The 20,475-nt window shown below is 50.1% G+C and overlaps 1 protein-coding gene across 1 annotated transcript; it reads left to right on the plus strand.

Moving 5' to 3' along the window:
- The first annotated feature begins 4,328 nt into the window (after positions 1-4,328).
- Eps8l1 (EPS8 like 1) lies at positions 4,329-19,231 on the plus strand. Its single transcript, XM_021168637.2, has 20 exons — positions 4,329-4,373; positions 4,902-4,955; positions 8,385-8,425; positions 8,713-8,771; positions 9,414-9,575; positions 9,816-9,965; positions 10,352-10,434; positions 10,770-11,031; positions 11,337-11,463; positions 11,642-11,730; positions 11,828-11,902; positions 12,005-12,153; positions 13,445-13,586; positions 13,699-13,727; positions 16,767-16,896; positions 16,994-17,125; positions 17,323-17,431; positions 17,573-17,747; positions 18,048-18,180; positions 18,270-19,231. The coding sequence occupies exons 2-20, from the start codon at positions 4,939-4,941 to the stop codon at positions 18,354-18,356; spliced, it is 2,151 nt and encodes a 716-aa protein (XP_021024296.1). The 5' UTR covers positions 4,329-4,373; positions 4,902-4,938; the 3' UTR covers positions 18,357-19,231.
- The last annotated feature ends 1,244 nt before the right edge of the window (positions 19,232-20,475 follow it).

A 20,475-nucleotide genomic window follows, 5' to 3' on the forward strand; every position in this document is an offset into this window, starting at 1 on the left:
TATATGTAAGTACACTGTAGCTGTCTTCAGACAAGAGGGAGTCAGATCTTGTTAAGGATGGTTGTGAGCCACCATGTGGTTGCTGGGATTTGAACTCCTGACCTTCGGAAGAGCAGTCGGGTGCTCTTACCCACTGAGCCATCTCACCAGCCCCACACACCAAATTTTCAATCCCACCTCAGCCTCAGAATTTCAGGCCTACAGCCAGCTAGGAGCTATGTCCTGAATGAACAAGTTCTCTTGTGTTCAAGCGGATATATGCTTCTGATACCCAGTCCCTGTTTCATGACTCCACCCTCCCTGATAACCAGCCACAGCTCCCCTGAACTGTGAGCTTGATTTTTCTCCCCTGGAAGGATTTCCTCGTTGGAGGGGTATGAGTTCAGAGTCGGGAGGGTAGAGATAAGAAAGGTGACAAGGGTCAGTACATCAAGGCCCTACATTTGATACTTCAGAATGACTCTCAATGCAAAAGAGGAAAATTCCACCTCCTGAACTACAGCGAACCAGGGCGGACACAGAGTGGGAAATTATCAGCTTCGCTGGAGGCCCAGCATAGCTGAATGAGCAGGCATGGGGCCACAAAGGCTTCTTCAGGGAGAGAGTCCTCGGGTGAGTTTCCTCCGCCCTGTGAGGCTGAGTCAGGATAGCCACAGGTGGGAGCCTTGCTTGACTTTGGGAGCCAAAGCTACAGTTCAGAGGGAGGGAGGGAGGGAGGGGTTTTCCTCTACTGCCAAGAAAGGAGGAAAAACCTCTGCTCTGGAATGAGGGTGGAGAGTCAGGTTTCAGGGTTACCTGTACTGCACACAACCAGAAGTAGCAGTGGATAGAAGGACCGGAGAGTAGGGTGGACAGTGGGTGGGACTCCTCCTTGTTCTCTCTTCAAAGAGAAGAAAGGTTCAGACCTCCTCCCTCAGACTCAGGAATCCAGCCCCAGCCCTCCTTCCTCAGACTCAGGAGTCCAGCCCCAGCCCTCCTCCCTCAGACTCAGGAGTCCAGCCCCAGCCCTCCTCCCTCAGACCTGAGAGTCCAGACCTCAGCCCTCCTCCCTCAGACTCAGGAGTCCAGCCCCAGCCCTCCTCCCTCAGACCTGAGAGTCCAGCCCCAGCCCTCCTCCCTCAGACCTGAGAGTCCAGCACCAGCTCTCCTCCCTCAGACCTGAGAGTCCAGCCCCAGCCCTCCTCCCTCAGACCTGAGAGTCCAGCCTCAGCTCTCCTCCCTCAGAGTCCACAATCTGTTCCTCCTCCCTCAAACCCAGGAGTCCAACCCACAACCCTCCTCTCTCAGACCCAGTAGTCTGCCCCCAGCCCCCTTTTTCATATCCAGAAGCCTGCCTCTCTCAGACTCATAAGAGGCTCTGAACTCCAGCCCTCCTCCCTCAGACCCTGAAATCAGGCTCCTGGGGTCACAACCAATAACTTTCTCAGACAATTTTTCTTCCTATACATAACAAAGGGGCCTCGGCTCAGCCAGACCCTTTGTGGTTGTGTCTCGGGTTGGGTTCCTGAGCCCTCCTGTGTTGGCTTCGCACTCTGAGCCTGGGTTGTTTCACCAGCCATGTGGTTCATGCTCATCTAAACCTTCCTTCAAACTCTTATACATACACAATAGCTCAGAAAGAAACATTGTGACATGGTAAGAACATTAGCAGGAGCCAAAGAAACAAAAAACAAAAGCAGTATGGATGGCCTATTCCTGTCTGTAGCATAAGTCTGAGACCCTTATTGCTGGGTATGTGTTCTTCCCTGAGACCCCAGATCCTCTTCCTCCTTGCCATCATCCTGTACTCCTAGTCACACCATTCAGGGTGACTCATACCCCTTCTTCTCACAGGGTGTCTGCAGTGGCCAGGGTCTCCTTTCAAAACCCCCATGGAAAACCAGTCAGCAGTGATCTAAGCACCCAGTCTTGGCCATGCCAAAGTTCACATTCTAAGGAGGGAAGGCACAAAGTAAACTGTGAACAAATAATGGAATTTAAGGGGAGATGGTTCAGGAGGTAAAGTATAAGCTAGCTGCGCAAGCATGAGGACCTGAGTTCAAATCCCCAGGTCCCATAAAGTTGGGTGTGATAAGGTGATTCTAGAATGGCAATGTTCCTGCAGTAAAATGGGAGACAGAGAGAAGAGAATTCCCCGAGACTCATAGGTCAGCTACCCTGGTGAGCAGCAAAAGAGACGCTGCCTCAAACAAGATGGCAGGTACGGACTGATACCTGAGGTTGTCCTCTGAGTACCATATACACACCGTGACAAATGTGCACCTCCCTTTATACACAAGTGTGTGTGCACGTGCTTGCACACACATACACACATGTTCACACCAAACATGAAGAGATGAGGACTGTCATTTTAAATCCGTGATCAGCCAGGCCTCTCTGAATAGGTGTCACTTGGAGCAAAAGCCCTGTGGTAGATTGGGGTTTGCCAGGTAAGAAATGATAGTAAGTGGGTGAATGAGCTGGGAATTACAGAATGGAAGAAGGAGAGAGACAAGGAATTGGCTTCCAATCTGCCCTCTGTTTTGCAGGCTTCAAATCTGACATTACATCCACTAACCAGCAATCGACTTGGACAAATCTCTTCTTACTTAATATGGGCCAGCAAGATGGTGCGGTGAATAAAGGCCTTGCCACACAGCAATTGATATCAATCCCCAGAGCCTACGTGATGGGAGGAGAGAACTGACTCCACATGTTGTTTTCTGACCTTCACACGTACACCATCTCTCTCTCTCTCTCTCTCTCTCTCTCTCTCTCTCTCACACACACACACACACACACACACACACACACACACACAAAAGCACACGCACACACACATGTAAATGTAAAAACATGTTTACCTAGTATAATCATCTCTAGTTCCACTCATTTCCCCACAAATGGCATGATACCATCTCTTCTTCATGACCGAATAGTACTCCATTGTATATTTTCCTTATTCATTCAACCATCTTCAAGCGCCTAAGCTGATTCTACACCTTGGCTATGATAAGTGGTGTTGGGCAAATATCTGAAAATGCTGGGCTTCAGGTTCCTCATCTAGATAAAGACACACACTTGTTGTGGGTTTGGAGAAGAAATGATGTATACAGCTTGGTCACTGAAGACCATAGCACAGGGGAAGTGGTCTACAAAATACCTCAGAAAGCTGTCTGTGTTTACTTAGGGATGTGTCAGCTGTGCTAGACTTTTTGTTTGGGTTTGTGTTTTGTTGTTATTATCCTGTTGTTTGAGCCCATTGTAGCCCAGGCTAGCCTCAAACTCAATATGTATCTGAGGATGTCCTCCCCCCCTCAACCTTCTCAGTGTTGGGGTCACAGGTGTATGTATCCATGACCAGTTGATATGATCCTGGGGGTTGAACCAGGCCTCCATGTGTGCTAGACAAGCATGTAGCAATGGAGCTACATTCTCAGGTGGATCTCACACCAGGCTGCCCTTGAACTTTCTGCATTGCTCAGACTGGCCTCAAAGTCAACGCAGTCCTCCCGCCTCAGCCTCCAGGCTGGTATTACAGGAGTGAGCCACCACATCCAGCTTTGTCAAGGGTTCTCAACCTATGCATTGTGGCCCCTTGGGGTCATATATCAGATATCCTGCATACCAGGTATTTATATTATGATTCACAACAGTAGCAAAATTACAGTTACGAAGGAGCAACGAAACAATGTTGTGGTTGAGGGTTACCACAGCATGGGAAACTGGGAAACTGTATTCAAGTGTCCAGCATTAGGAAGGTTGAGAGTCACTGTGCTGGGTATTTAGTGAGACAGGGCTCAACCCTCAGCTCCACAGGGGGTGATGGAGGGCAGTTTTCCCAGGAAGATGGAAGAGTAAGGGTAGGTAGAATCTAGAGCCAGGGAAAAGACAATTATTGATAGGTGTTCCAGTAGCCAGGATACATCCTGGCCCAGGAGACACAGCCAGTGTTTGATCTCCTTTTCCACAGACAGTGGTGACCTAGCTGCATGAACAAGTGGTCCAACCACTCCACACCTTAACTTCCCTGGTCAAGAGGAAATCCAACCTTTATCCACCCCCAGCTCGGGGAGGGGGGGAGGGGAGAACTCAAAGATATATTTAAGGAGGAACTCTTCACTCAGACGTGTGAACAAGTGTGACAGCAAACTGTTGTTATTATTCTGTTGTTACAACGGACACGCATAATTTCTGGGATTCCCTACAGTCAACCCTGCCCCCGCACTAGAGACTGTGTGCCAGCCCCGCCCCTGAGCCACCTCAGGCCAGCAGTGCCAGGTGAGCGCTCAGGTATGCAGCAGCCACAAGGCCTGGGAGGAGGCAGGAGGAGGAGACTAGAAAACAAGGGAGGGAGAGCTGAAGCCTGAGAGCCAGACAGAGCCAGCAGGCAGGTGAGGAGGGCAGGCCCTTGTCTGAGGGAGGAGAGAGCTGGGGGCTGGGGTCCTGGATCTGAGAGATAAGGTACCCTCTAGACCCCTGGATCTGAGCAAGGAGGAGTTGGGGTCTAGACTCTTAGATCTGAGAGATAAGGTTTCCCCCTGGACCCCTGGGTCTGAACAAGGAGGGGCTGGAATCTACTCATGGATCTGAGGGATAAAGTTCTCACTGACCCCCTGGGTTTGAGAAAAGAAGGCTGGGACTTGGAACACTGAGTGTCAGAACAGACAGCAGAAATCTGGACTTCAGTGTCTGAAGGAGGGCTGGAGCCCAGTCTCCAAAGTCTAATGGAGGACAGCTGGGTTCTGGACCCCTGGTTCTGAGGGGAACCGGTCAGGTCTTGACTCCTGAGTCTGAAGAAAGGATCCCTGTCTAAAGGAGCCAGGCTAGGGCCTGGACTCTTCCCTTTGAGGGAGGAGCGTTGGGTCAGGATCTTGTGCCTGAAGCCAAGTCAGTCATTCATGTCTTTGCCAACTCTCAAGGCACCTCCAAGTGAACAGAGCACCTCATCTTGCCACCATGAGCACCACCACAGGGTAAGTACCCCTGTCCTCCTACCCTAGCCCCTCCACCCTTCCCCCACACCCGCAGATCCTGTTTCTACAGTCCAGGCTCTAGACATTCAGGAGGAATGTTCCCATCCGTCCCTGCCCAGCCTGTGGTTAGGCATTGATAGAAGGGGTTTCGTTGTAAATGTGGACACTGCCGTGGCACGGCTCTGGCAGGGGCATACCACCTTCCGGAACCCAGCCCCTCCTGTAGAGAAATAGAAATGGGCATTGTTTTGAGAGGTGACAGAATCATGCAGGACAGGCTGACTGTTCCTGTAACAGGCACTCAACCAGCACTGATTCCATCCTTATCTTAGTTTTAAATATCAGCCCTCTGCTCTGCTCGAAAAGCCTGGCTGAAGACAGTGAAGACACAAATGTCCTGGAGGGAGCAGGCAGGAAGACAAACGAAGAGGAAGGAATAGAAATTAAACCTGGAGAGGTAGTGAGCGCTCCGGCTCAGTGGTAATGGAATGTAACACGCAACAAGAAAGATCAGGGCAAAGGCAGGAGTCTTGACTGCCTAGCTCTGACCTGCTGCTTTTCTGGTAGAAATGGGGATTTAAGAAACTCCAGGGCATGGGGACGTGGCTCACCTAGTAGAGTGTTTGTCTCATGTATGAAACACTGGGGTCTAATCCATAGTACCTCAAAAGCAAGGCATGGGCACAGTATTAATCCCAGCATTCGAGGCAAATGCAGGCAGATCTCTTTAGGCTCAAGGCCATCCTGGTCTATACAGCAAGCCCCAAGCCAGGAATGGTTACATAGTGAAATAGTGAGAGCCTGTTTACACACACACACACACACACACACACACACACACACACACACGTCATGGAGATATGGAGTAGTATGCCTATATTCCCAGTACGTAGGATGAAGTAGGATCAGGAGTTCAAAGTCATCCTAACCTTTGGGGCCAGCCTGGGCTCCATGTGACTATATCTCAACAACAACAACAAAGAAAGACTTATTGCAATTTGGTACTTTTGCAAAATTGTAAATTTCAGAGGAGACTGAGGACAGGAAGAGACAGGGAATGACTTGCCTGGGAAGGTCTGAACCACGGTGGGAGGGGAAGGAGGTAATTCCATGCCTGCTCCAGCTACTGAAAGCTGGTGGAACAATCACCATTTATTGAGCAACCACTATGTGCTAAGCCCTGTGCATCACCATAATCAGAATAATAATTATTGCCAGGACTGAAAAATACTTCACATACTGGGTTAAATTTATACAACAGCTGCAGCAGGTAGATGCTATGCCATGTTACAGGAAGGGGAACTGAGGTAGGAGAGATTAGGTCCCTTTACCAGGGTCTTGTAGTATTGTTATTGGGGTTTTTTGTAGGTTTATTTTACTTTTTAATAATTTGTGTGTGTGTGTGTCTGTCTGTCTGTGGGTCTGTGTATGTAAGTGCAGTGCCTAAAGTCAGAAGAAAGCATTGGCTCTCCTGGAGCTGCCGTTACAGGCAGTTGTGAGCTGCCTGATGTGGGTGTTGGGAGCTGACCTTGGGTCTGGAAGAACAGCACTTGCGTATGACTGCTTGGCCAGCCCTCCAACCCTGGGGTCTTATTGTTTGCGTTTTGTGGGGGTTTTTTGTTTGTTTGTTTTATTTGTGTCTCAGTCAGGGTTTCTTGGTCATGATGTTTGTGCAGGAATAAAAACACCGGCTAAGACAATTTGTTTGCTGTTTTTATGTATCTCTGTTGTATTTTGTTTTGTTTACAGGGCCTTGCTCTTGTTTTGTTATTGGGTTTGGGTTGAAGTTTTTTTTTTGTTTGTTTGTTTTTTGTTTTTGTGTCTAGGTCTCACTATGTAGCCCTGGCTGGCATCAAACTTAAATCATCCTTTCTCTGTCTCCTGAGTTCTGAGATTGTGAGTGTGCATCAATCACAATAGGCTCTGCCCTTTATCTTTACATTAGTCAGGGTTCTCTAAGGGAACAGAACTGATAGAATCACACACACACACACTTATACATATACATGAACACACAAATACACATACACATGAATACACATACACACACACGATTTATTAGAGTGGCTTATATGCTGTGGTTTGGGTCATCCGACAGTGGCTGTCTCACAGCAGAAAAGCCAAGAGTCCAATCATTATTCAATTTACCAGAGTGGAGGCGTGAGCAGTGTAGTTCCCTAGAAATTCCTAGAGAGCTGCTGGTCTTTGGCCTACATTAGAATCATATATATATATATATATATATATATATATATATATATATATATCCTAACACCAGCAAAGGAAGACCTCAGCAGGAGGATAGATGAGCAGCGAGATTGAGAGCAAGCAGGCAAAAAATAGACGTGTCCTGCTCCCATGTCCTTTTATGTCTCCAACAACTTGGATTTTAGTTGATTTCCAATGTAATCAAGTTGACAACCAAGATTAGCCACCAGTCTTTTCTAATTGTATCTCTTTCTCTATCTCTCTGTCTCTGTCTCTCTGATGTGCGTGTAAGGGTAGAGGGAGGGATGTCTGCATACGCTACAAGAGGTCATTGGTCCCCTGGGACTGGAATTACAGATGGTTGTAAGCAGCCTGGCCTGGTTCCCTGGAACTGACTAGGGTCCTCTAGAAAGGCAACGAATTCTCTAACAACTGAGCCAAGTCTCCAGCCCCCACCGGCTTTGTGAATTTTAACCTAGAACCGGATATGATGATACATGCCTGCATTCCCAGCACAGTAGCAGTCGAGGCAGTAAGGACATGAGTTCAGGACCATCCTAAGCTATATAGTGATTTCAAGACTCTATCTCAAAATTTCAAAAGCATTTTTACTAAAAGAGAGCGCAGGAAGGGGCTGGACATAGTGGTGCATGCTCTTAATTCCAGCAGCTGGCAGGCAGAGGCAGGAGGATCTCTATGAGTTTGAGGCCTGGTCTACTGTAGTGAATTTCAGAACAGCCAGAGCTTCATAGCTGGTTGTGAGCAGCCTGGCCTGGTTACCCAGAACTGAACTAGGGTCCTCCATCTCAGGGTGAGAGGGAGAGAAGAGATAGGGAGAGGCAGGCAGACAGACAGACAGACAGAAATGGACAGAATATTTGAATCCAGGTTTGTGTGATGTAGAGGTCACACACACACACATTATCTCATCATATGTCTTGATTTTTTGAGACAGGGTTGCTCTATGTAACAGTCCTGGCTATCCTGGAACTCTCTTTGTACACCAGGCCTCGAACTCACACCTCTGCCTCCTGACTGCTGGGATTAAAGCCATGCACCACTACACCCAGCTTATACCATACCATCTTTTTTAACACTGGTGTGTCCTGCTCTCATTTGCTCAGAACTTGCACGGTTCTCCATTACCCTCCCTGATGCATGTCTGCAGGGTCTATCCCCAGCCCCACCATCCTTCTAACCCCTTATTTTCTTCTTCACCAGGCCTGAAGCTGCACCCAAACCAAGTGCAAAGTCTATCTATGGTAAGCTTGAGGGTTAAGGTGACCAAGAACAAGGCTCTTGGGAGAAGAGAGAATACAGTCTGTGGTTTGGGGGGGGGGGACAGAATCTGGACTCTTGGATCTGAGAGAGAAGAGCTGGGGTCAGGGATCCTAGGTCTGAGGGAGGATGGCTGCAGTCTGGACTCCTGGGTCTGACGGAGGAGAGCTGGAGTCTAGACTCCTCATTCTGAGGGAGAAGGTCTAAGGGTCTAAGGAACCAGGCTGCAGTCTGACTCTTGCATGCACTTTCCCCTCCCTCCCTTCCTTAGAACAGAGAAAACGTTACTCCACCGTGGTTATGGCTGACGTGTCCCAGTATCATGTCAATGTGAGTCTGGGGTCTATGTTTCCCTAAGATGTTTCTTGGGGAGAGGTGAGCCTGAAGTGACAGGCCTTTTGAAAACAGGGACTGGGAAGGGGGGCAGCCATCAGGATGTAAAGTGAATAAATAAGAAAGAGAGAGAGGGAGGCAGGAGGAAGGGAGGGAAAAAAGAAGGAAAGAAAGAAGGGAAAGACTCTAGGAAAAGTCAGCTCTTTTCTCCCCATGAACATCCATCCCTGTTGCCTGAGAACTCAGTTCTGTCTGATCTTCCTCTGAGCCATCCCCAGTGCAGGATGCAGGACCAAATCAGCCACAGTTCTGTGGTCCAGGAGAGGGTGTGGAGTGTCATAATGCAATGCAGAGGAGGCACTTAAAAGAGTTCAATCCTTATTATTTGTTGCCCTTGAGAAACCTCCAATCTTGGTTTGAAGATGTCCTAATGGGAAGGAAATCTAATCAGTGCTGGCCACTGAAGGAGCTGAAGGGTCTGAGGGAGGAAGAATGAGGTCTGGACTCAAAGGGTCTGAGGAGAGCATTCTGGGGGAAGTATGGCTAGGCTTAACAGGAACTACCTCTAGAAGCCCTTAGCCGGCTCAGCACCAGCTTGGCATAGCCTGGGACTCAGCTACCTACTCTGTTTCCTGCCAGCACCTGGTCACCTTCTGCTTGGGGGAAGAAGATGGTGTGCACACTGTGGAAGATGCTTCCAGAAAGCTGGCAGTCATGGACAGCCAGGGGCGTGTCTGGGCACAGGAGATGCTACTGAGAGTGTCACCTAGTCAAGTCACTCTGCTTGATCCAGTCTCCAAGGTGCCAGAGAGCAATTGGGTGGAAGAGAGAAATGGGGCTGAGATCTGAGGGTGAATCTTGGCTTGGGAGCGTCCTTCCCCTGGGAACTTTGGCAAGCTATCCTTTGAAGCCTAGGTTATTAAACAGGGTGTTATTTCTAGACCCCTGAACTCTTTCAGTTGCCTTGCCCCAAGTCCCGGACACTGCTCTAGCAGTAATAGAAATCTGTGCCTCCGTTTACCCTGCGACCCCGTCCTGCAGGAAGAACTAGAGTCATATCCTCTCGATGCCATCGTACGCTGCGACGCGGTGATGCCCCGAGGACGGAGCCGTTCATTGCTGCTCCTGGTGTGCCAGGAGCCAGAACGTGCACAGCCCGATGTCCATTTCTTCCAGGGCCTGCTCCTCGGAGTGAGTGGGTGTGGTTCCGTGTGGCTTTTTTTTTTCTAGTAGAGGATCAGAGGCGGGGCTTCCATGTTTGGGGCGGGGCTTTGGCAAACTGGGACATAGCCTTGGAAAGCGGGTCTGAGAGGGAACCAGAATTGAGGACAGGTTGAATGAACTCTAGGCCAAGACTGGATGTGACGATGGGAAGATGCAGACCAAAGACTGAGACGCTTTAAGGCTTTGAGAAAAACATAGAAAAGATGGTTGGAAGCAGGCAGGCAGGCAGAACCAAGATGGGGTCCATGGGGTTTGTCCAAGACAGTCGGAGGCAAAGCGCTGTGAACAAGAAAGAGTCCTGGGCAGGCAATGGGTGGGGCGTAAGAGGGGATATCTTAAAGTATGATTGACAGGCGGAGCTGATCCGTGAGGACATCCAAGGGGCTCTGCAGAACTACCGCTCCGGACGTGGAGAACGCAGGGCAGCAGCGCTCAGGTGAGAAGGGGGAAGCAGATGCAGAGCGCACTGGAAAAAAAAAAAATTCTTCCATTTATGGACCTCACTCTCCTCAGCTAAGAAATGAGCTTGATACGAACAGCCTAGAGTATTGAATGTGGTCACAAATTAGCCTTGGCCAGGTCTTACCCGTACCTCCCAGACAAGGTGACCGCCCGGCCCCAGTCCTCTACTTTAGCCTGTCTTGGTCTTTGGTTTCTCCATCTTCATATCCAGTTTCTCATTATGAAATGCCCAGCCTTCATTTGACCCCCCTCTCTTCCTGGTCCCATCGGTTGCCCCAGCCTTGGTCTTTACTCTTTGTCTTTACTCAGGGCGACGCAGGAGGAGCTGCGACGCGGCGCCTCTCCAGCAGCGGAGACCCCGCCCTTACAGCGTCGCCCGTCTGTCCGCCTGGTGATCAACACCGTGGAACCATCCGCAGTCCGCGGGCGACCCCAAGTGGAGTCAATTCCAGAGACTGAGGAAGCGAGGAAACCCGACCAAGCGCGCACGACTAGCAGTGCTGACCCTACCTCCCCAGACTTGGGCCCAAGAGGTCCTGAGCTGGCGGGTCTGCAGGCAGAGCGGGATGTGGTGAGCATGAGTGAGAGGCACCAGCTGGGAGAAAAAGATTTCCTTGACAATCAAGTCAGTCTTGGAGTGGGGAACGAGATTCAGGAACGTGGCACGTCTAGGTGTGACTAGCTGACAAGATGCTGGGTCGGGGGTGGGACTTAATTCTAGAAGTATGGCTAGAGTCTCTGATATAGACCACCCACTGCTAAAGTTATGGGCATGGCCTGACATAGGGGGTGTGTCCAGGAGTTCAGATTGGAGCCCTGGACCTAGACCAGAGTCAGACTCAGGAGCACCACTCTTACCTCTCTTGCTTATGGTAGGATATTCTGAACCACGTGTTTGACGACGTGGAGAGTTTTGTATCCAGACTGCAAAAGTCAGCAGAGGCTACCCGGGTTTTGGAGCACCGTGAGAGAGGCCGCAGGACACGACGCCGAGCTGCAGGAGGTAAGGGGGCCTCCACAAGAATACACCTTCCTGAGGGATGTCCAAATATCCTCTCTCCCTGGGGTCTCCCACCACCAGCCAGGTCTGACTTCCTAAGGCTATCCGTTTGGGTGTTTATACCTTTGGAACTGTTATCTAATGCTTTCCTAGTGTCCCCACAACCTCTCTCTCCGCACAGAGGGTCTGCTGACACTGAGGGCCAAGCCACCCACGGAGGCTGAATACACCGATGTGCTTCAGAAAATCAAATATGCCTTCAGTCTGCTGGTGAGGATACATCTATTGCTGGGCATCGATGGAGTGAGGGCACTTTGACCCATCCATCATTCGTGCACTAATAATAAATGACCTCCTTTCACTCCAGGCCCGGTTGCGAGGCAACATCGCCAACCCCTCCTCTCCAGAGCTGTTGCACTTTCTGTTTGGACCTCTGCAGATGGTGAGACTCACTCTCAGCCCTCAGGGCTCCCCTGCTTTAGAAGGATTGAGATTCGACTTCAAGAAGGTCTTGTTGGCATGCTCATTTCTGTTGGCCTGGTAGATTGTGAACACTTCAGGCGGCCCTGAGTTTGCGAAGAGTGTGCGACGACCGCATTTGACATTGGAGGCTGTGACTCTGCTCCGCGACAATGTCACTCCTCGTGAAAATGAACTATGGACCTTGCTGGGGGACTCCTGGACCTGCCCAGGGTGAGAGGGGAAACTAGGGTGTAGAGGTTTGACTTGGCTGCAGGACACTGCTAAATTTGAGAAGGGGACGGGACTTAAGATAAATGCCAGGATTCAAATGGAGAAAATGCTCGAAATTAGCGTGAGGGAAAGGTTTAACATCTAATCAGATAGTTGGATTGAAGCAAATGGGCGGGGCTTAGAGAATTTAGAGACAGGGCAAGGAGGGTTGCCTAGGCAAGTGGGACTCAGCTACAAGGGAAATGTGGGACATACAGGAAGTTGAAAAGGAGTCTGTGCTTGGAGGCTTTCAGGGAGAATGTGGAGCTCAGACTGGGAGGGGGTCAAAGGGAAGGTGGGTTGATGTAAGTGTTGAGAAAGTAGCCAGAAGCTCCAGCAGCTCGGGCAGTGGCGCACAGCTGTAATCCCAGCTCTTGGTTGGTGACACAGGAAGAACAGAAGTTGAAGATTACCCTCCACTAGAAAGCAAGCTGGAGACCCTGTCACAAAAATGGGGTCTTTGGAGGTGTGAGTTTCTACAGGAATCTACGTCATTGTGGACAAAGATATTTGCCTCCACAAAACTGTCCTCCGACTTCCACATGCGCTCACCCACACCCACACACTCACAATAAGTGAACAGATAAATATTTGTAGGTAATCAAACACTTGTGAAATAGGAGAGTGTCTGCAAGTCAAGGCTAGACTAGTCTGAAAAGCTAGTTCCAGGCTAGCCTGGGCTACCACCCTCCAAAACAGGAAAAGCTTTGGCCTCAGAGGCTGGGGGAAGCATGACAGTGAACTCAGTGTGTTTAGAAATATAATTAATGGGTGCTTAGGGCACACACTGCTCTTCCAGGGAGCTCACATGGTGGCTCACAACTGTCTGTAACTCCAGTTCCAGGGAATCTGATGCCCTCTTCTGTTTGCTATGAGCACCAGGTACACACATGGTGCACACAGTTACATACAGACAGACACATAAAATATTTATTTTTATTTATTTATTTATTTATTTATTTATTTATTTATTTATGAGTCAAGGTTTCTCTGTGTAGCCCTGGCTGTCCTGGAACTCACTCTGTAGATCTGCTGGCCATGAACTCAGAGATCCTGCCTCTGCCTCCCAAGTTCTGGGATCAAAGTTATGGCCACTACCTCCTGGCTTAATTTTTTTTTTTAAGAAAGAAATATAATGTATTGAGTTGGGCTTGGAGGGTAGAAGCAGCAAGGTTTGCAGGAAAAGAGAAATGTTGTGAAATAATGTCCCTGGGTTGGTTTGGCCTAACCTCTGATGGGTCCCTGATGACAGGGTGGAGCTGCCCCCGGAAGAAGGGTCTCCATACAGTCCGGAATTCTACAATGGCTGGGAGCCTCCGGCCACTGATCCACAGGGCCGCCCCTGGGAGGACCCAGTGGAAAAACAGCTACAACACGAGAAGCGGCGCAGGCAGGTGAGGCAGAGCTGCCAGGGAAGCACTAAGCTCCCCCTAACTGCATCACAGGGGTGAGCCAGGAAGTCTGAGTTCTAACCTACCTGACTCCAAGCTCTCTTACTTCCCGCAGCAAAGTGCCCCACAGGTCGCGGTCAATGGGTGAGTGTCCTGTCCGCTGCAAAGCGGCCAGGGACGGGGTTGGGAGGACCAAGTTCCAGGGTCACCCGGTGCTGACTCCGACTCTTCCCTTTTTTCTTGTCTTTTTCTTCCCCCTCTGCCTTCCCGGCTCTTTGCAGGTGGGTGAGGTGGTGAGGGGGCGGGCCTGGGGCTAGGGTGGGGGTAGGAATAAGGAGGGAGGGGGGAGGGTCCCAGATCTGTGGGTCCAAGGGAAGAGGGAATGGAGGCTTAGATTCCTGAAGCTGTGAGTGTTAGGTGCTAAGAGTGGGTATGTCTACGGGCTTGGACTCCAGTGTCCTCAAAATAACTGAGAAAGTGTAGTTTGGTGTTCTGGAACCAGGAAAAGCACCATGCTTGAGTCCCTGCGCCCCCCCCCCCCCCCCCCCCCAGAGTACAGGATGTTAGGGAAAAGATGAAAACCTAAAAATAGGGTTGGTGCTTGGAGAAGCTGGGGACAAGTGTGAGAAAACATTAGAAAGTGTTGGCAGTCTCTGGGCCATTAACTGAGGTGGGACTTCTGGCTTCCCAATGCTCTAAGAAATAGTACCTACTGGGGGGCAGACTGGAAGGCTTGCAGAGATCAAAGGGTCAAGACCTGGACTCCTGCATACTTTGCTGGAAAAGAAAGAACTATCGACCTAAATTTATGGCTCTAACAAATCGTGGAAGCTGAGGGTTTGTAGATCCAGGGGAGGAAGATGATCGAGAGGGGTCACAACTCTAGGATCCTTGAGCAAATAGGGGCCAAGAGTGGAGGGAGTGGGTGTGGATTGAGAACAAAACACTAGAGCTGGAGAATACGCATGGGGGTCTAAGTGAGGGCCCCAGCAGAGGGTCTCAGCAGGGACGGCACACTGGGAGCTGTCAGCCCCACACAGGGGGTGCCAAGACCCTGAAGAGCCCCCCCTCTCCCTTCCACAGGTAGGCTTGATCTGGGATGAGGGCTCTCTTGTTGGGGGCGGCCAGAGCCAACTGTCCCCTAAGCTATCTGGGGTTGCAGGACCCTTTCCTCTGTCTGCCTGCTTCTGAATCTCTCTGACTTGGCACCTCTAGCTTTTTACTCACCTTCTCTGGATGTAGTTTCTTTGCCTGGAAACAAGTCTCTGGTGCTGTGAGGGCTTTACAGAGAGAGTAAGACTGTGGCTCAACTTGAATTCAGATCTAGTACATAGAGAACAGCTCAGAGTGACCCTGACAAGGACTGCCAGGCCCAACTAAGTTACACCTTTCTTTTGTGCCTTGACCACACTGTACCTCGGTTCCTTCCCCATAAAAAGTGAAATAATGGCCATATTCCCCTATTCCCATCCTGTCATCCCTGCTACTCAAAAGCATGAAGCAAGAGAATCAAGAGTTCTGGGCCTACCTGGGCTACAGAATGAGCTCAGAGGCTAGCCTGTGCAAAGCAAAGCAGCAAGGCCTTGCCTCAAATAGATAGATAGATAGATAGATAGATAGATAGATAGATAGATAGATAGATGATAGATAGATAGATAGATAGATAGATGATAGATAGATAGATAGATAGATAGATAGATAGATAGATAGATAGATAGATAATAGAGGCTTGGGAGGGGCTAGAGAAATGGCTTCGTAGTTAAGAGCACTAGCTGCTCTTCCAGAGGAGCAAGGCTCAGTGCCCATCACCCATGCATGCAGCTCACAACCATCTATAACTCCAATTCCAGGGGATCCAACATTCTCTTAGGTCTCGGCAGGTACCAGGCACACAAGTTATGCACAGACCCACATGCAGACAAACACATCTATATAGATAAAGTAAAACAAAAAGCTGGGATGTAGCTCAGTGACAGCATTTGCCTAGAATCTACCAGTAAAGGGTTGGGGGCTCAGGAATAGTGACTGCCTGAGAAGCTAGTAGTGAGGGGTTGGGAGTGTGGGTCAATGGTAGAATTCTTGCCTAGACTCCAACCAGTGAAGGACTGTGGTGGGTGTGGCTCAGAAGTAGAGTACTTGCCTAGACTCTATTAGTAAGGGGATGAGACATAGATCAGTGGTGCAATGTCTGCCTAGCATATGCAAGATTCTGGGTTCAATCCTCTGCACCACAAAAAGGGTAGAAGAGGGATAATAGTGAAATCTCTGGAGGAGGAAGGAACTAAAGAGGATCCACATTTATGGAGCTACCCTGTAGTTCTGGGAGGATCGAATTTGAACATGATTGGCATGCGGTGTGGTATAAGCAGATGCATTGGCTATTACTTGTACCTTGCTCGTTATCCTAGTGGATGATCAGTATAGTAGATCTGCTGTTTCTAGCTATCTGTCCTGAGTTCTACTATTCTCACTTATAAAAATGCAAGTGTGGAGCTGGAGAGATGGCTCAGAGGTTAAGAACACTCTCTGCCCTTGCAGAGGACCTGGGCTCAGTTCCTAGCACCACATGGTGGCCCACAACTGGCTGTATCTCCAGCTCTAGGATGCCCTCTTCTAGGGCACTGTGAGGACCACACATAGATGGTGCACATACATAAGTGCAGGCAAGGAGAGATGGCTCAGCGGTTAAGAGCACCAATTGCTCTTCTGAAGGTCCTGAGTTCAAATTCCAGCAACCACATGATGGCTCACAAACATCCACAACAAGATCTGACTCCCTCTTCTGGGATGTCTGAAGACAGCTACAATGTACTTACATATAATAAATAAATCTTTAAAAAGAAAATAAGTGGTAAGTGCAGGCAAAATGCACACAAATAAAATTAAGAACAAAAAATACAAATGAGAACTGGGGCTCAGAAGTAAAGTAGACCCTGGGTTCCATCCCCACCACCCCATAAAGAATTAAACAGTAATTATAGTACATCATGTTTACTGCATGATGCCAGGCAAGGAAATGAGTCAACTATATTCAAGCTGTGACTCCAGTGGCAAGTCTGTATTAACACATTAACCCGGGACCCTGCTCTGGCTCCTGCTTGGCTCTAACCCTGCCTCACATGAACAATTTATAATCCAGACCATTGAGGCCGGCTACCTCCTTACCCATTTCATTCTCCCTAGTCATCAAGATCCAGAACTGGAAACTGAGTCCCAGCTAGAAGAGAAAGCCAGAAAATGGGTTCTGTGTAATTATGACTTCCAGGCCCGAAATGGCAGCGAGCTATCTGTCAAGCACCGAGATGTGTTGGAGGTTAGCGGTGTGGGGGCCTGAGACCCTGAAATTGGCCCGTTCTGCACAGGTTACACATAGAACCAGGGCACGAATTTTCTGCTTATTCCCCACCTAGGTCCTGGATGACAGGCGCAAATGGTGGAAGGTTCGGGACCATCAGGGACAAGAGGGCTATGTACCCTATAATATCCTGACACCCCACCCTGGACCTCAGGTGCACCGCAGCCAAAGTCCCGCAAGACACATAGTAAGTCAGCGTATTCTTGCTTCTCCAGGGAAAAGGGGGGGGGCAGATTTTAGGTCCTGGGGATGAGAACGAAGAAAATCAGGTGTGAAGGGTACTTCTTGGAAAGTGGAATGTTCAGTTTATTGAGAAAGGGGCTGGAAGCCTTATCTCTGTCTCGGTCTCCCTCCCTCCCCCACCCCTTCTTCATTCCCTTCTAGGAGACTAGCACACCTCCTCCCCCACCTGCCCCAGCTCCAGCCCCAACTCAGTTGCGGCCCCAGTGGGACAGTTGCGACAGTCTAAACAGTTTGGACCCCAGCGAGAAGGGTGAGTAGTGGAGAGTCACTTTGGGAAGTGATCGTTGTCTTCACTTTTCAGGCTCCACTCTGGGCAAGCTAGAGGCTCCCGAATCCCTGGCCCCAGCACCTTGAGTGCGCACTCCCTCCCTTCCCGGTTTCCCTCCTGCAGAGAAATTCTCCCAGATGCTTTGTGTCAATGAGGAGCTGCAGTCGCGCCTGGCGCAGGGCCGTTCGGGTCCCAGCCGGGTAACCCCGGGGCCCCGAGTCCAGGAGCCCCAGCTCAGCCCGCGCTCTGAGGCCTCGGTGGTCCGTGCCTGGCTGCAGACCAAGGGCTTTAGCTCCGGGTGAGTGGGGTCCCCGCTGCTACTTTGCAGAGACAGATAACTGACCTGGAAGTCAAGGTTTTAGTTGGTCTGGGGGTGGGAGCGGGGAAAACTGTAGGGCAATTTGCAACGCCCAAAGACAGGCTCCGATTGGAGACCACAGAGCATTCCTTTTCTGAAATCTGACACCTCCGGAGCCTGAGCCTCTCCGTCCCACCTTCCTTGCTTGAGAGCTCTGATTGGACAAGCAGCTAGGTGGGTGCGATATGATTGGTGAAGCTGAAGGGGCTTGAGCTGTGATGGTCCCTGCTGCCTTCTTAGGACTGTGGAGGCGCTCGGTGTGCTGACCGGCGCACAGCTCTTCTCGCTGCAAAAGGAAGAGTTGCGGGCGGTGTGCCCCGAGGAAGGGGCGCGAGTGTACAGCCAAGTCACTGTGCAGCGCGCGCTGCTGGAGGTGAGAGAATCGCCCAGGCCCTGACGAGGCTAGGGGTGGGGCGCCCAGGATTCACGTACTAAGGTCTTGATTTCTACCCCACCCTCAAGGACAGAGAAAAAGTATCAGAGCTGGAGGCCGTGATGGAGAAGCAAAAGAAAAAAGTGGAAGGCGAGACCAAAACAGAAGTCATTTGATCCTGGCTCGATCACAAAAAGTGATGAGACGACGGGGTTCCCAGCGCCCCGTAGGACAACAGTCGCCAGACTCCCCCGCCCCTCCTCCATCGCCAGTGGCAGTAGATGCCATAAAGGATCTCCCAGCCTGGGTTCCCCGCTATCCTGGCGGCAGACTGCACTGACAGTGCTGACCGGAACTCTTCCAGAGGGACTAATGGGAATGGGGAAAGGGACAGAGCATAGACACTACCAGAGAGGCACGTCCAAGAGGTGCAATGATGGCCCTGTGCGTTGTGATGCGCTATAAACAGCCTCCTTTTAGGCTAAGTCCACCTGCTGTCCCCCTCTCTTGCCAGCTACCAAGGAGGCAGAAATCTAGGAGACACCCCATATATTCTCTCCATGGAAGCCTGGAGATTCCAACCCAGGCTTCCCCTTAAGCACTAGTCTATCCTCACTCTAGCAGTACCTACAATCTCTGGTTCAAAACCCATTCCTGGCTCCTCGCTGTTCTTGGTCCTGTTACCTGGCATGAGGCCTGGGGTTTTCCTTGCAAACGCGGAGGGCGGAGGGCGTCTCCTCCCACCCTCCATTTTGGGCCAACCCCTTCAATCAGAGGCATTTCACACTTACTGCTTCTGCTGGTTGGAACAGCCTCCATCATTCTGGCTCAGCTCACCTGCATGCCATAGATGCCTGCGCCAGCCACCCAGGATCCAGCTATGGAGTTCTGGATTTTTCCTGGGCATGCTATAGGTCTTCCAGTCCCCTTGAGAACTTTCTCCCTGCCAAGTCCTGCAAGTTGTCCGGTTTATTTAGGTGGCCAATAAGGGCTGGTTTTCTCATTCAGACTAGATATCCCTAAGGTCTTTCTTTTCCTGCCGTGGCGCTTCTCTGCATCCTTTTTTTTTTTTTTTTTTTTTTTTTTTAATTTTATTTATTATATGTAAGTACACTGTAGCTGTCCTCAGACACTCCAGAAGAGGGAGCCAGATCTCGTTAAGGATGGTTGTGAGCAACCGATTTGAACTTCTGACCTTCGGAAGAGCAGTCGGGTGCTCTTACCCACTGAGCCATCTCACCAGCCCCATTCCTTAAGACACTTCCTTGAGAGTCCCACCACTGCAGTCTGCCTCTGCTCCTGAAGCAGTTCAGTTGTTACCTAAGCCAGCAGGGGGCACACCTAAAATCCAACCTAGAAAAGCCAGCTGACAGCTTCACTGTTCGCACAACCTTCTAGAACATTTAAACCACTGCGCATGTCTCCCTGTCTATTCCTCAAGCATGTCCCTTGGCTTTTCCTGACATATGGGATAAAACCTAACTCCAGCATGAGAGTTGATGCACATGACTGCTCCAGGTTCAGGGCCACCCTTCCTCACTTTTCAGGACTCTGGGCATTGATTCATGCTGTTTGCACTGCCAGGAATAGGCCCTTCAGAACCTAATCACTGCCTGTCATACCTTATGTCAGGGTTGGGTGGTAAGTTGGTTGGTTTTGTTGGAGATAGTCTGGATATAGCCTCAAAGTCTCAATTCTCCCGTTTTCGTTTCCTTGAACGCTGGGATTCCTGGCAAATGCCCTGTTGTCTTTTTTTCTAAGAGAAACTAAAAACATGAACAGTTTGCCCAAACTGTTTTAGTGAGCTCCCAGGCTGCAGGCTGCAATGCAGGCAGGGACCTGCTGACTTGTTGGAACGTCAGATGCCTGTAGGTCTCTCTGGTCTGGAATCTGATCATTTCTATCTGCTTATCCTGACTTCGTGCTTCGTTGATCACCCTGTCCCGCCACTCCTCCAATCCGTATCGATGTACAGCCAGGGGGACCTGGCTCAAGTCTGATGGCAGTCTGGTGGCCAGACCTCCCACCTCAGAGCTCAAGTCCTCAGCAGGGCCACATCCCTGCACAAAGCCAGCACCTCTGCACTGTCCTCTGCTACTCAGGTCCAAGTTCCTTCCTAGACCTTAGCTTGCCAGGCTACTCTACTCTATGACCTTTGCACTCATGGTTCTCATCATGGAAGATGTGCTTCCTTCAGACATACGGCTCACTCTGGTACCTTGTAGTATCAGACTATCATAAACACCATACACACACACCAGATACACACCCAACATACACCTACACCACATGTAA

This window comes from Mus caroli, chromosome 7 (assembly GCF_900094665.2).
Source record: "Mus caroli chromosome 7, CAROLI_EIJ_v1.1, whole genome shotgun sequence".
Taxonomy (NCBI): Eukaryota; Metazoa; Chordata; class Mammalia; order Rodentia; family Muridae; genus Mus; species Mus caroli.